General features: G+C 37.8%; 1 protein-coding gene across 6 annotated transcripts in view; it reads right to left on the bottom strand.

Annotated features, from left to right (window-relative positions):
* Positions 1-16,799, bottom strand: part of GARNL3 (GTPase activating Rap/RanGAP domain like 3) — a 227,061-nt gene that overhangs the window by 139,898 nt on the left and 70,364 nt on the right. For all 6 annotated transcript variants that reach the window (XR_011972116.1, XM_072631960.1, XM_072631962.1 and 3 more), the window contains one exon: positions 14,485-14,549. Coding sequence is in view for 5 of the 6 variants with exons in the window: in XM_072631960.1 (XP_072488061.1) it covers positions 14,485-14,549 (65 nt within the window). In the remaining variant the exon portion in view is untranslated. The remainder of the gene's footprint in view (positions 1-14,484; positions 14,550-16,799) is intronic.

Below are 16,799 nucleotides of genomic sequence, written 5' to 3'. Positions count from 1 at the left end.
TTTTACTTAGTACTATATAATTTAGGAATATACATTTTAAAAGAATTCTCTCTACTCATACCTCAATTCAGCTGTAGATTTTCAGTTAAAAAAACTACATACATTCATCTGTAACTAGATTGTTAACTATATGCTAAAATTCTTTAAGCAGTGGTTTATCTGAGGAGGTTGTATTTAAGGAGACAAGGGAAGGAATAAAATAGTTTAGATACAAGATAACACAATATCCATGACTCCTGTTTATCAGAACATTTCAGCACTGGAAGGATGTGTGCCTTTTCTGATGTATGTTCTGACTCCAAGGATTACAACCTTTTCACACCTCTTTAAATTTTTTTAGGGGTGGTGAGGACAATGGGTGGTCCAGATCTGTTTTCATTGGCGTCCAGAGCTCCTCAATGAGGAAATTCCCTCTATCACTGAAGATTGGTAACTGATCTGCTACTTATGATTTTAGAGAATTGTCTGGAAAAGTCAGAATTTAAGTGACCTGCCCAGAATCACACAACTTGTCTGTCTGAAGCAGGCTGTGAACCTAGGATTTCCTGACTCCAGTACTGGTTCTTTACCTGTTATGCCATGCTGTCTCTCCACCATTCCACAGAAGATAGTTTGGGTGAGTCATCATGTAGGTGCATGTCCTTTAATAATGATGCTCACCAAACTTAGCAAGGCTGGTCCTCAGATGACACATATCCAATTTACTTGCCAGATCCTACACATTTTTTTTAATGAGGGGTCTACTACAGTCTCTGTTACAAAATATAAGAAGATGACTTTCATCAAAGCTTTTCAGAATATCTACTAAATATTAAATTTTTATTTAACATTTATTTTATATTTGATATAAATTTAATTTATATATATAAATTTAACATATTTAAAATAAATTTAAATTTAAAATTTAAATTAATAAAAATATTAAAGTTTTTCCAAATAGATAAAATGATAATAAATTCAAGAAGAGAACTTCTAGAGCAATCAGAAAACTGCATGCAGACTAGAACACGTGGATGATATTTTAACTACCTATTCCAATAACATGACCTAATCTTCAAGCCAGTAGATTGAGGTTTGGAAGACATTACTTTACCTGTGATACTGTATATATTTTTTCTTTTTCTGTAATACATGTCCACTGCTACATTATTACAGGTTGTAACAAATTATCAAGCTTGTATATCATTTTCCCAGGGAAATTAAGAGCCAGTAGATGCTACAATCTCAAGAGTTAGGGGTGGATTAGTGATTGCTGACATCCTAGGACCCCCTAAATAGTAGTGGTAGGAGTAAGATAGAGATAAGAAGGCAAAGGTATGACAAGTAGTTGAGGTTTTTTTTTTTCTCTTTCTTCTAGGAAGGAGCAGTCATATTGACTTGGAAAAACTTTTGCTGGTATCACAGTTGCTATTTCAACCAGTAAAAAGGAACAAGTTGTTAAAATGGAAATGATGGAAACCCTAACTTTGTTAGGATGTGCTGACCACATGATATTAGAGAGCCAAGGTAGGGAACACGGGCTACAATTGATCCTGAACTCTAGCAGTTAGGAAAGTAAACTTGTGAAAGCCAGATCAAAGTGGTTATCAAGAGCTGAAACCAAGTATAACTGAGGAGGTAGTAAGATAGCTGTATATGTGACTGTTGGGTCAGTGATACTTCAAAGATTGAGTAGAACAAGAGAGATGCTTCAGCATTGGAGAAGGGCAAATTTTAGGGTTTTTAAAAATAATTATTAATTTGTTTTCAGTTTTCTACAATCACTACTATAAATCTTAGATTTTCTCCCCCTCCCTACTCCTTCCTTCCCTCCTCCCTCCCCGAGATGGTGTGCAATCTTATATGGGTTCTATACATACATTCTTACTAAATACATCTTCACTTTAGTCATGTTGCAAAGAAGAATTAAAATAAATGGGAGAAACCATGAAAAAAACCAAACCAAACCATAACACAAGAGAAAATAGTCTGCTGCATTCTGTGATCCAATTCCATAATTCTTTCTCTGGATGTGGAAAGTATTTTGCCTTGAGAGTCCACTGGGAATTTTTTAGGTCCTTGCATTGCTGTGAAGGGCTAAGTCTACCAGAAAAATTCCTCACACACTGTGGTTATTACTGTGTACAAAGTTCTCCTGGTTCTGCTCCTTTCACTCAGCATCAGTTCATATAAGTCCTTCCAGGCCTCTCTGTTCATCATTCCTTACAGCACAATAGTATTCCATTACATTAATATACGACAACTTGTTCAGTCATGCCCCAACGGGCATCCCCTCAATTTCTAGTTCTTGGCCACCACAAAGAGAGCTGCTATAAATATTTTTGTATATGTGGGACCCTTTCCAATTTTTATGATCTCTTTGAGATACAATCCTAGAAGCGGTATTTCTGGGTCAAAGTTTATGCATATTTTTGTAGCCCTTTGGCACAGTTCTAAATTGCTCTCCAGAGTAGTTGGATCAGCTCACAGCTTCACCAACAATGAATTAGTGTTCCAACTCTCCCACATCTTCGCGAATATTTATCATCTTCCTGTTTTGTCATGTTAGCCAATCTGATAGGTGTGTACCTCAGAGCTGTTTTGATTTGGATCTCTCTAATCAATAGTGATTTAGAGCATTTTTTCATATGACTATAGATATCTTTAATTTCTTCCTCTGAAAACTGCCCGTTCATATCCTTTCACCATTTACCAATTGGGGAATGACTTGTATTCTTGTATGTATATGTGTGTGTGTGTGTACATATATATATATATATATATATATATATATATATATAAGAAATGAGGCCTTTATCATAGATTCTAGTTGCAAAAATTCTTTCTCAGTTTTCTGATTCCTCTTAATCCTGGTTGCATTGGGTTTGTTTGTGCAAAAACTTTTCAATTTAATATAATCCAAATTATTCATTTTGCACTTCATAATGTTCTCTATCTCTTGTTTAGTCAAAGATTTCTCCATTCTCCATAAATCTAACAAATATACTATTCTGTGCTCCTCTAATTTGTTTATAGTATCAATTTTTATACCTAGATCATGTGTCCATTTGGACTTTATTCTTGTGTACATTGTCAGGCATTGATCTATGCCCAGTTTACACATACATTCTTATTAAACACATTTTCACATTGGTCATGTTACACAGAAGAATTAAAATGAATGGGAGAAACCATAAGAAAAACCATAACAAAACAAAACATAACACAAGGGAAAATACTCTGCTTCATTCTGTGATCCAATTAAGGAAGATGGTGGAATCTTTAAACTATAATCTAATGAGACTGATTTTGATTCACGCCAAAATTTTAGAATTAAAATATCAAAGGTAAAGTCTGTGACTAGAAAGAGAAGCAATGATAACCAAGAATTAACATGGTTTCATCAAAAACAGTTCATGTCAGACTAATGTCATTTCATTTTTTGATAGGATGGACAAAAGGGAATGAAATAGCTAAAGATACTTTTTTTTTTCTGGTAAAGTATCTGGTGAAGTCTTTCTTGCTACAACTGTAGACAAGAAGGAGAGATGTAGTCTACAACAGAGTATATTTAAGTAGATTCAGAACTGCTTGGCTGATCAGGCTCAAAGAGTAGTAACTAACAGATTAGTGTTATCTTAGAGGTAGGCCTCTAGTAGAGACCCAAGGGATCTGTCTTTGACCTGTGTTATTCAATATTTAGATGAATAAACTAGATAAAGACAAAGATGGCATTTTTATCAAATTTGCAAAAGAAAAGATGCTGGAGAAGATAATTAGCATGCTGGGTGACAAGACAGACAGATAGATATATAGGTAGACAGACAGACAGACAGACAGATAGACAGACAGACAGACAGACAGACAGATAGATGGATAGACAGGTAGATAGGCAAAGCATTTATTAAACATTTATTATATGCCAGGTACAATGCTAATTGCTGGGTATATAAATATAAGTAAGGCAGTCTCTGCCTTATGGAGGGTGGTAGTGGTATACACATGGGGCAGCATGGTCTGGAGATGGCCAGGAAGTGAGGTAAAGGCCTGGATCTAGGCAAGATAGACAAAAATTTCACTTATCAAGGCCCTGAGCGGTTCCAAGAGCAAAGCTCAAGTTTGTAGTGAGGATGACAGCTGGAATTAAGGCAACATGGTCTAGAAATAGCTACAAAGTCCAAGTCCAAAAAATACCTCAACAGGCCACGGTAATGGCCTAAATTAAGACACAATCTAATAGTGATAAATAGAAATTCAATCGATGTGATTAAAGGATCTGGGGATTTTAGAACTCTATGTTCAGAGTATGATAGGAAAGCCACAAAAGTTTATGTTACCTTAGGATACATTATAATTGGGATTGAATTTAGCCCAAGAGAGATAACAATCCTATCTGTGGTCTCTCTGGCAGTAAGGATAAGATGAAGTCTGTTCAGAAGACAGCAACCAGCATTCATCTCAATAAACATTTAATAAGCACCTATTATATGCAAAGAACTGCACCATGGTGAGGGGTCCGGACATTATGACACAAATTGACCAAATGAAAACTTAGTGAAGACCTGATAACTATCATGTGGAAAAGAATTTGACCTCTGAGAGTAGAGCTATAGATGAATGACAGAAAATGGAGTTCATATCTGAGGTAAGGAAAACACTTTCTAAGAGTTAGAGATGCTCCCAAGTGCCATGGGCTTCTTTGGAAGGTAGGGGCTTGCCCTGAAGTGTAGGTATCTAAGTGGATTCTCAATGATTACTTTTTGGCCACCTTACACCTTTTAGAATGGCTAATATGACAGAAAAGGAAAATGATACATGTTAGAGGGGATATGGGAAAATTAGGACTAATGTACTGTTGATGGAATTGTGAACTGATCTAATCATTCTGGAAAGCAATTTGGAACTATGCCCAAAGGGCTATGAAATTGCATACCAATACCACGACTAAGTCTTTATCCCAAAGAGATTTTTTTTTTTTAAAAGGGAAAAGGACCTAAACATACAAAAATATTTATAGCAGTTCTTTTTGTGGTGGTAAAGAACTGGAAATTGAGGGAATGCCCATTGATTGGGGAATGGCTGAATAAAGTATGGTATATGACAGTGAAGGAGTACTATTGTGCCACAAGAAATGATGAGCTGGATGAATTCAGCAAAACCTGGAAAGACTTACGTGAACTGATGTTTGTGTAACATGAAGTAAGCAGAACCAGGAGAACACTGTACACAGCAAGAGCAATGCTGGATGATCAACTGTAAATAACAGCTCTTCTCAGCAATATAATAATCCAAGAGAATTCCAAAGGAGTCATGATGAAAAATGCTACCCACATCCAGAGAAAGAACTGATGGAGTCAATGAGGACTGAAGCATATTATTTAACTTTATTTTTTGCATATTTTTTTTGTCTGAGTCTTTCGTAACATGACTAATATGGAAACATGTTTTGTTTTTGTTTTTTTGTTTTAATTTTATAAACATTTTATAACCTATATAAAATTATTTACTATCTCAGAGAAGGAGAATGGTTGGGGAAAGTGGGAGGAAAGGGATGGAAGGAGAAAGCTTGGAACTTGAAATTTTAAAAAATGAATGTTAAAGATTGTTTTTACATGTAATTGGAAAAATATTTAAAAATTAAAAATATTAATTAAAATTTAATTTAAAAATTAAAAATTTTTTTAAAAAATTTAAAAAATAATGAAAAAATATTAAAAATAATTACTTTTGGGGGATATAGGAGTCGGGATTCCTATTCAAGTATGGCCTGGGTTGTTCCCCTAGCCTGGAATGCCCTCTCTCTTACATTCCTACTTTAGATTCCTTGGCTTCAAGACTCAACTCAAATGCCATTTCTGCCAGGATGCTTTCCCTCATCACCCCACCCAGTGGCTAGTGCCACTTCTTCTAAGGTTATCCTTCTATTCTCTATCTATCATGTATGTTCTAATTTATATGCTGTCTCCTCCAGTAAAATGATAGCTTTTTGAGAACAAGGACCGTTTATGCTCTTTTGTCTGCAAAGCCCTTAGCACAGTATATGGCACATGTTAAGCACTTCATAAATACTTGCTGATTGACTGATTGGACTAGATGGTTTCAACTGTTACATACCAGTGACTCTGTAAGATTTGAAAGAATTCAGATTAAAGACAGTTAAGATACTATGACATGAATCTCTAACGATCTGGGTAAAGATTCTCAAGTCTGAAATCCTGATGACACAAATGCAAATAATTCTGATGAGAAAAAAAGGAAAAAGTATCTAAAGAGATTGAAGTGACTTCCAGGGAATTCTGTGCAAAAGATAAGAGTAAAGGAAGATAAGAGAGGATGAATACAAAAGAATGTCATTATCTTTTAATCATATTATCAGGCAGATCAAGGCTTAGGGAAAAGTCAAAGGATACATGAAACAATGGAAGAAGCATTGGATCTGGAGTTAGGGGGACTGTATTTGAAGCCTAGGCCTCCTACTTACTGTCTGTATGATGTTGTAAGACTCGTTTCACTTGGAATCAGTTTTCTCCTCTATAAAATGTGGGCGTTGAACTAGAAGAATTTCCAGCTCTAAATCTGTCATCCTAAGATAATTAAAAGGCCCACTTAAGGGGCTGGGAAATGTGAAGATCAGAAAATTAGCATCAGGTCTTGTGAATGTGTTGACTATCATTCCTATTCTCATGTACTTTTGACAAGACAGGAGGTTATGGGAAATTACAAGCACACTGGGTTCTTGTTAGGCTAGGCAGAGCCCCGCCAGATGCATTCATAGTGAAAGTAAATAGACTAGAATTAAGAAGACATGAATTCTAGTCTAGGCTCTGCCATTAACTTAGCGTACTTTATATAGCCTTTTCAAATTTGTTGATGACATAAATTTAGAAAGAATAACTCATGAGTTGAATCAAGATCCAAAAGATTTTAATGGTACAGAAAAGTGGACCAAACCTAATAAGATGAAATTTAATAGAGAAATATATAAAATCCCACACTTAGTTTTAAAAATTAAACTGCACAGATACAAAATGGGAGAGACACAGTGAGAAAGCAGTTTGTATGAAGACTGTGAACTTTAGTGGGCTTCAAGTTCAGTAGGAGTCAACTGTGTGGCATAGAAGTCATAAAACCTAACATGATCTTAGGCTGTGCTATTTAAAAGTACAGTGTGAAGAAAGAGGTGGCAGCTCCACTGTACCTTGCCCAATATCTGGAAAGTTGTTAAATCAAATAGAGATTGGATTTACTCTGCTTTATGTCCAGAGGACAAAACCAACAGGTAGAAACTTCAAAAAGGCATAAATCAGTTCAACACAAGAACTTCCTAAGAGTTAGGGTTGTCCAGAAGTGAAACAGTCTTCCTGAAAATATTGAAGTTCCCCAATGGTCAGAGGCTAGGTGATGCCAAGAATGTTAAAGAACAGATTCCTACTTTCAGTAGGAGTTGGATTAGACAACCCTTCTAGTCTCTTCCAATTCTAAGGTTCTTGGTAAGTTTGGAGTTAAAGCAGTTGTCTCAAACATAGACTGGGGATAGGAATACAGGGTTTGGTGGAGGGCTCTTAATAAGATGATTACATTTGGGTACATCTGCCCTACTACCTCAAACTACCTTTGCCCAAGGAATACTAACTGGAGAACCAGAAAAAAGTACATTTGCTAACTCAATGATCCTATAATGATGTTTCATTACTGCTTTTGTATCCATAGTACTTAATGTACTGTATCCATTTAATAAGTGTCTTTTGAACTGAACTGACTACAACATGCTGGGTTGTCTAGTAACTGTATGGGTACACCTGTATCCTCTGCCAACATGAGCCACAGAATTCATTTGAATTCTATTGGGGAAACTACCCTTCCTACCTTCCAGCCCCTCCTGTTTCATCCTAATCCAAAGCAGTCCCAAGCATGGAACATTTCGTATATCTGTCTTCTGTGACGTGAATTTCTGGAGTCATCCATTAATAATATATAGGTAAGTGAAATCCAGTTAAAAAATTTCAAGCACATTCTTCATCTGACTAATAATAATCCTGCCTGTACTCCTAGCCCCTGAGAAGAAGGTAGCAAAGTCTGGGTTGGTTCAAAAGCCTTCCCAACTAGGAATCTGTATTATAGGAGAGGGAAGGCTCCTTTAGGGTTTAGGGGAGGAGAAAGCAAACACAGTGGCAGTCCTGTCAAACAATGGAGCCTCCAGGAAGAATGAGTCTTGTGGCCAATAACCCCTAGTTGGACTTAATAAGGCCAGAGGCAGTAGCTCATCTCTCCTACTTGGTTAACTACCCCAAACTCTGGCAAGCAGCAACAAGGATTTTGGCTACAGGGACATGAGTTCAATAGGACATAGGTCTTACGTTACGTCTGCTGTTAGAAGCCAGAAACTGAGGCTCAGAGACAGGGAGTGGTTTTTCTGGGGTTACAGTTAGGAAACGGTGAAGACAGAACTAGCACTGAGATCTGTAACCTCCCTAATCAAAACCATATGAAAAAATTGTTGCAGTAAAGAATCTAAATGGATTTCAAGAACTGTCTTAGTTCTGAACACCTTACACATCAATCCTTCTATTTTTTTCTTTCTTTATCCTTCCCTGGGATGAATGTTAAGATGTCAGAGACTGAATGTTAGAGATTCATGTCATAGTATCTTAACTGTCTTTAATCTAAATTCTTTCAAATCTCACAGAATAACTGGTATGTGACAACTGAAACCACCCAGTTCAATCAGTCAATCAGCAAGTGTTTATTAAGTACTATGTGCCATGCACTCCGCTAAGTGCTATGTCTTCCCAGCTCTCGCCCAATGAAATGAAACATGGGAAAATTTAGAGCCAAGAATTTTTTAAAAGAAAAAAGAATAAAAATAGGAAGAAGAAAAGAAACAACTAATAATCAAAATGAGCAGAATGTAAAAAATAGCTATGTGTTCCACAGCAGAGTACCTCCCACCTCTGCAGAGCGGTGCAGATACCTCTCCTTTGTTGCCACACAGCTGGACAACATTTATCTCCTGGGGTTCTGTGGTTGTTCTTCCCATTTACATTGTTGTAGTTATCGTGTATTTGGTTTTTCTGACTTGGCTTCCTCCACTCTACGTCAGTTCATCCAAGCCTTTCTATACTTGTCATGTCATTACATTCATCATTTCTTACGTTAGTTACGTTGCATTATATTTATGAGCCACAAATTGTTTAGCCTTTGCTCAATCAACTTTGTTTCCAAATTGTTTCCAAAATGGTCCCCAATAACATTATGAAGTGAAGTGGCAGGTGCTACACGGGGCATGTTTTCATCCCCGGTATTAATGATTTCTCCCTCTTGAAATCACTTGATAGATTACTTTGCATTTGCTCATCTGTATACGTTATACCCCACCCCCTACAATGTAAGTGCCCTGAGGGTGGGGACTGTTTTTCATTTTGTCTGTGTAATCTTAGTGCCTATCATAGTGCCTGTACATTGAAGGGATGTTTTAAATGATGGTCGTTGTTGTTTGTCTAAAATGAGGAAGGTTCATAGCAAAATAAATAAAATGAATTAGTACAAGTATCTGAAAACATTTCAATTCAATTCAATTTTTAAAAAAACTCTACCTGAATAAAGTATCTACTCTGTGCAGAGCACTATACTAACCACTGGGGATACAAAAGTAAAAACAAAAGAGCACTTGTCCTTAAGGAAAAATAAGTATGTACACAGATAAGCAAATTTTAAGTATATGGAAAGTTATAAAAAGTTGTTTCAAGATGGAGAGAACATTAGAATTGGAGGGATGTGGGAAAGACTTCCTATGAGAGATAACATGAGTTTCACTTTGAAGGAAACAAAGATTTTACAAGGTAGAGGTGGGGGAAGAATATGCTATAGACATGAATGGCCATCTGTGCAAAGGCATAAAGCCAAGGGAAAGGAAAAAGTTAGGTTGGAGTGAAATATCACAGATGGTGACTATTACCTACCAGGCCACTTTCAAGTTAATGAGAGGCAGCTAGGTGGTGTAGTGGATAGAGCACCAGGGCAGGGTCAAGAGGACCTGAGTTCAAATCTCACCTCAGACACTTGACACTCACTAGCTGTGTGACCTTGGGCAAGTCACAACCCCAATTGCCTCATCCTAGATCATCTCTAGTCATCCCGATGAATATCTGGTCACTGGATTCAGATGGCTCTGGAGGAGAAGTGAGGCTGGTGACCTGCACAGCACTCCCTCACTCAAAACAAAGTCAAGTGCAAGTCATGTCATTATTTCTCTGATGGCATAGTCTTTTTCGGCAAGGAAGGACTAACGCACAATTTAATGAAGAGTATATAAAGGTGAGAAAGTTTGGAAAGGTAGGTTGGAGTAAGTTTCTAGAGAGCTTTAAATGCTGGACTTAATATCTTTGTATTTTATCTATGGGCAATAGGCTTTCACTCAAGACTTTTCAAGAGAGAACTGTCATGGTAAGCTCTTTGTTTTAAGAATCAATTTGGCAGGTCTGGAGGTGAAGCCAAGATGGTGGAGTAAAAGCAGGGACTTCTAGAGCTCTCCCCCACCCCAAACCCAGCCAAATGAAAAATGACTGTAAACAAATTCTGGAGCTGCAGAACCCACAGAATGACAGAGTGAAGCAAATCTCCTGCCCAAGACAGCCTAGAAGGTTGACAGGAAGTATCTTTCATGCAGCGCTGGGAACAGAGTGCAGTCCAGCGTAGGTGTGCCAGCACGGACAGGACCTGAGCAGGCTGGGGGAGGAGGGAAATGAATCTCTGCACCTGTGGTGGTTTTCAGACTTCACAAACACTGAGGACAAAACCTGTCTGACTTGTGTGAGAGAGTAGAGTGGTCTGGTCCCAACCTCAGGGCAGGGGAGGGGGTAGAGAAGCCTGTGGCAGCCACAACAGCAGCAGGGGTAGAGGAGGTGGCTATTTCTGGAGCTCTGGACCCACAGATTGTGAGGGGACCTAGAAGCTGACAGTATATCCCCCAGCCCTACAGGAAGGAGAGAACTACCTTGACAAAGAGCTCAAAAGTCAAGTAAATATCTGGGGAAATAAGCAAAAGCTGAAAAAAAGAATCCGACTATAGAATCTTACTTTGATGACAAGGATGATCAAAATATACAAACTAAAGAAGACAACAAAGTCAAAGCTCCTACATCCAAGGGCTCCAAGAAAACATGAATTGGTGTGAGGCCATATCAAATAAGAGAAGTAGAGGAAAAATTGGGAAGCGAAATGAGAGTGGTGCAAGAAAATCATGAAAAACAAGTCAACTGCTTGCTAAAGCGGACCCAAAAAATGCTAAAGAAAATAACACCTTAAAAAATAGACTACCCCAAATGGCAAAAGAGATGCAAAAAGTCAATGAGGAGAAGAATGCCCTAAAAAGCAGAATTGGCCAGATGGAAAAGGAGGTCCAAAAGCTCAGTGAAGAAAATAGTTCTTTAAAAATTAGAATGGAGCAGATGGACACGAATAACTTTACGAAAAATCAAGAAATTATAAAATAAAACCAAAGGAATGAAAAAATAGCAGACAATGTGAAATATCTCATTGGAAAAACAACTGACCTGGAAAATAGATCCAGGAGAGACAATTTAAAAATGATGGGACTACCTGAAAGCCATGACCACAAAAAGAGCCTAGACATCATCTTTCAAGAAATTATCAAAGTAAACCACCCTGATATTCTAGAATCAATGGGTAAAATAGATATTGAAAGAATCCACTGCTCACCTCCTGAAAGAGATCCCAAAAGGAAAACTCCTAGGAATATTGTAGCCAAACTCTTGAGCTCCCAAGTCAAGGAGAAAATATTGCAAGCAGTCAGAAAGAAACAATTGGACTACTGTGGAAACATAATGAGGATAACACAAGATCTAGTAGCTTCTACATTAAGGGACTGGAAGGCTTGGAATATGATATTTCAAAGGTCAAAGGAGCTAGGATTAAAACCAAGAATCACCTATCCAGCAAAACTGAGTATAATACTTTAGAGGTAAAAATGGTCACTCAGTGAAATAGAGGACCTTCAAAGCACTCTTGATGAAAAAACCAGAGCTGAATAGAAAATTTGACTTTCAAATACAAGAACTGAGAAAAACATGAAAAGGTAAACAGGAAAGAGAAATAATCAGGGACTTATTAAAGTTGAACTGTTTACATTCCTACATGTACATATAATGTTGTAACTCTTGACACTTTTCTCAGGATTAGGGTAGTTGGAGGGATTTTACATATATATATAGACAGAGGGTACAGGGTGAGTTGAATATGAAGGGGTGATATCTAAAAAATAAAATTAAGGGGTGAGAGGAATATATTGGGAGAGACAAAAAGGGAGAAATAGAATGGGATAAATTATCTCTCACATAACAGAGGCAATAAAAAGCTTCTTCAATGGAGGAGAAGATGGGAGAGGTGAGAGGGAAAGAGTGAACCTTACTCTCATTGGATTTGGCTTAAGGAGGGAATAACATGCACACTCAATTTGGTATGAAAATCTATCTTACACTACAGGAAAGTAGGGGGAAAGGGGTTAAGTTGGGGGTGGGGTGAATGATAGGAGGGAGGGCAAAAGGGAGGAGGGGACAATTAGAAGTAAACACTTTTGAGGAGGGACAGGATCAAAAGACGGAATAGAATAAATGGGGGGCAGGATAGGATGGAGGCAAGTAGAGTCTTTTATAACATGACTATTATGGAAGTGTTTTGCATGACTATACAAGTATAACCTATATCAAATTGCTTGCCTTTTCAGTGGGGATGGGTAAGGAGGGAGGAAGGGAGAGAAGCTGGAACTCAAAGTTTTAAAAACGAATGTTAAAAATTGTTTTTACATGCAACTGGGAAATAAGACATACAGGCAATGGGGTATGGAAATCTATCTTGCCTTCCAAGAAAATAGAGGGGAAAAGGACGAGAGAAGGGAGAGGTGTGATAGAAGGGAGTACAGATTGGGGAAAGGGGTAATCGGAATGCATGATATCTTGGGGTGGGTGGAAAGGAGAGATAGTGAGAAAATTTGGAACTCAAAATCTTGTGGAAGTGAATGTTGAAAACCAAAAATAAATTAATTAATAAAAAAAGAGAAAGGAAAGAAAGTTGCAGATTAAAAAAAAAAGAATCAATTTGATAGCTCTGTGAGAAGATGGACTGGAGAGTGAAGATACTGGAAGAAAGACTTGAGACCTTTATTTGACTACAAGTTTAATGAATCAATAATATGATGTGGTGGTCAAAAAAAGGTTAATGAACTACTTTAGGTTTCATTAATAGAAATCTAATTTCCAGAACAAGGAAAGTGATAGCCCTGCTGTTCTCTGTGCAAGTCAGACTATCGTAAATGTTATGTTTGATTCCAGGTGCTACATTTTAGATGGGGCAACAGTAAGTTGTAGTTCATGTGGAAGAAGGTTACCAAGATGTTATACAGACTTGAAACTATGTCATACAAAGATAGGCTGAAGGAAGTGAGGATGTTTAGACTCAAAAAAGGGAAGACTTGAAAGGAGATGTAGGGAAAGAAAACCACATTCAAACATGATATCATGTGGAAGAGAAATTAGACTAATTATTTTTGGTTCTAAAAAGGGTGAAATAGATAAGAGTGTGGGAGTTAGAATCAGGAAGACCTGAGTTCAAATTCTATCTTAGATACTTAATAACTGTGTGACTCTGGGCAAGTCATTCTCTATGCTTTCAGCTTCCTCCTTTATAAAGTGGGCATAAAAACAACACCTACTTCACCACATTGTTGTGGGGATCAAATGAGTTAACACACACATATATATACAAAGCATTTTTTAAACCTTAAAACACTAAATGTTAGCTATTATTATTATTAATATTATCATTTACATTTTTTCATGAAGAAATCATAGTTTAAGGGGATATCACACAAATAGCTAAGTATGGGAAGCAGTATCGAAAACTAGGCCTCTCCAGACTCCAAACTGAGCTGCAATATATTGGCAGCAGTGTCTGAGAAACACAAGGATGGAAATATACCAGAAAATATAGCATTTACTTTAAAAAAGATATGAATAAGAAACTAATAACAGAACTACCACTGGATACTACACTTTCATTTCTTTGCCAGCAATTTCTTAAACACTAGGAGAGAGGGAGGAGAGGGAGAGAGTAGGCTAGACAAATATACAGAAAGACAGAGAGACTGGGATAGACAGAGCACACACAGAGACAAACAGAGAGAAGTAGGCAGGCAAAGATAGAGGGAGAGGGTAGGCGTTAAGATACTAAAGATGCCATGGCCCAAAATTTCTCATTTCTTGTCAAAGCGGTTCATACATATACAGAAGAGAAGAAAGGGAAAGCATATGCTTTTTATGATTCCAAAGGCAGATCATATGGATCAGAGAGGGTGAGGAAGAGAGAGAGGGAGAGAGAAAGGGGAAAAAGGAAAAAAGAAAGGGAGAGGAAGATAGGGACAGAAGAAGAAGAAGAACATAAAGAAAAACTGAAAACTTCTGATAACTTTTTTTTTCATTTGTGTGCACTCACCTTAAAATGGACTTCACTGACAGTGTCTTTGTGGGACTGTAGGGGAGGCATATTTTCTGGGTACCCTGAAAAGATAAAACACCAACACAGGATGAAGTCAAACTAGTTGTTTTTCACTTAAAGCCTTCCCTTGCTCTCCAGAATTTCCAGTGCCTGAGTCTCACAGAAATGAAATACAGAAAGGGAGATACTGAGAACCCCATGGCTCAAAAGTTCTTATTTTTTTCCTAAAGAGCACATACATGTGTGAAAGAAAAGAACTAGAGGGTGTATGCTTTTATGATATTTCAATTGGACAATAAGGCAGTTTGGAAGAGAAACAAGAAGCCAATCTATCCCTCATTCCTTGTGTCCATCACACAAAGCAAGTAAATGTCCAAACCATTTGGGGTATCTAATTACCTATTGCCTAATGATCTCCAGAAATATATTCCTCAGGGCTTGATTATAAAATGCATTTGGAATATACATACACACATATATAAAATATGTATGTATATACACATGCATACACTTTACCTGGGATATTACACAAAATTACACAATTCTTATTTTAACAATAAATAAAATTTGTTTTCAAATACCAAATTCCAACAGACTTTCATTTCTTTGCCAGCAATTCCTTAAACACAAGGGGAGAAATAGGGAGAAGGAGAGGGAGAGAGCAGGATAGACAAATATACAGAAAGACAGAGAGACTGGGACAGACAGACAGAACACACACAGAGATAGAGATAGAGACGGGGTGGGGGGGGAGTAGAAGGAGAGGGCAATCCTTAGGATACTGAGGATACCATCGCCCAAGATTTCTCATAAAGCATATGCTTTTATGATCCCAAAACAGATATTTGGATCAAAGAGGGTGAGGAAGAGAGAGAAAGGGAGAGAGAAAAAAAAGGAAGAAAGGGAGGGAAGGAAAGGAAGATAGGAACAGAAGAAGAGGAACAGGGAGGGGGAGGAGAGAGAGACAAAGAGAGAAAGAGAGAGAGATAGCTCACACACACTAGTTAAGATTTCTTTATGGCCAAATCATCACATGTGCAGGTGGCTTTTCCTATGAATTTTTATTTGGCGCCCTTTGTGTTATGTATTTCTCTTGGGGAAGTCTAATAAACTCACACTTTGGATTTTCTTAGTCTCAATGACTCACAACTACTGGATGCCTATATGAAAAATGTTTTCCTTTCCTTGGCACCACTCCTTGTTTCTATTCTCATCCCAACTCAACCTATTCCTCCCAAGTCTCCATCTAGTGCTACCCTTTCCTTCCTCTGTGCCCTCTAGCATGCCTATTCTATTGTTAACCGTTTCCCTTTATTCTAGAGTTGATCTTTTCCTTCTGCACTCTTTCTATCTTTTGGACTCTTGGAGATCTCCTAGCTCCCTATGAGAGATTCTTGGAGGCTCCCACCTCTGCCCAAGAAAATACTGCATCTCTGCCCTTTCTCATCTGGGAGCACCTTCTCTCATTGTCTTTGAAACACAGGGCCAGGAGGAGCAGGCATGCTTTTTTCTCCCCATTGCCACTTGCAGACCTTCTCATTATCATTATCACTGAGCAATCTATCCTCCTTTGAAATTGCCCTGTCCAGATACATCATCATATCCAGATATTGGTGGCAGTCATCTACCAGCCCTCAAGTCATTGGTGTTTCACTAGCATAGATTTCTGGAGCTCAGTCATGTCTACATCAGAAGAATGACAGGTAGATGGATGGTCTGAGCAGTGAACTGGCATTTTTGAGATATTAAAAGGACTGAAAGAAGGACTCTAGCATTTTAGTGGGTCCTCCTAGGCAGCTAGGTAGCAAAGTGGCTAGAGTGCTGGGCCTGGAGTCAGGAAGACTTGAACTGAAATCCAGCTGTAGACACTTACTAGCTGTGTAGTTGTGGGCAACCTCTGCTTGCCCCAGTTTCCTCAATTGCAAAATGAGAAAAATAATAGCACCTACTTCACAGGGTTATTTTGAGGATCAAATGAGATAATATTTGTAAAAAAACAAAAATGTACTAAACACAGTGCTTGGCACATAGTAGGCACTATAAAAATGCTCATTCCCTTCCTCCAATTCCTTCTCAAGGAGTTCAGTACCTGCTCACAGTCATCCTCTCCCTCTCCACTCCAGCCCATAAGTTCAAAGACTCTAGTCCACTTTCAAATACCTTAATCTCCTAGTTAATAAACTTCAACTTCAATGCCCATGACCCACATTTTCACTTCAGTTCACTTGCACATGTTACGGCCATATACTTGTAATCTAATTATCCCCTATAAGTGTTGTCTTCTATGCTCAAGTACTCTGAAATTATCTTGT

This window comes from Notamacropus eugenii, chromosome 1, assembly GCF_028372415.1.
Source record: "Notamacropus eugenii isolate mMacEug1 chromosome 1, mMacEug1.pri_v2, whole genome shotgun sequence".
Lineage (NCBI taxonomy): Eukaryota > Metazoa > Chordata > Mammalia > Diprotodontia > Macropodidae > Notamacropus > Notamacropus eugenii.
Note: the sequence above shows the minus strand (reverse complement) of the source record. Positions and strands in the feature narration are given on the sequence as shown.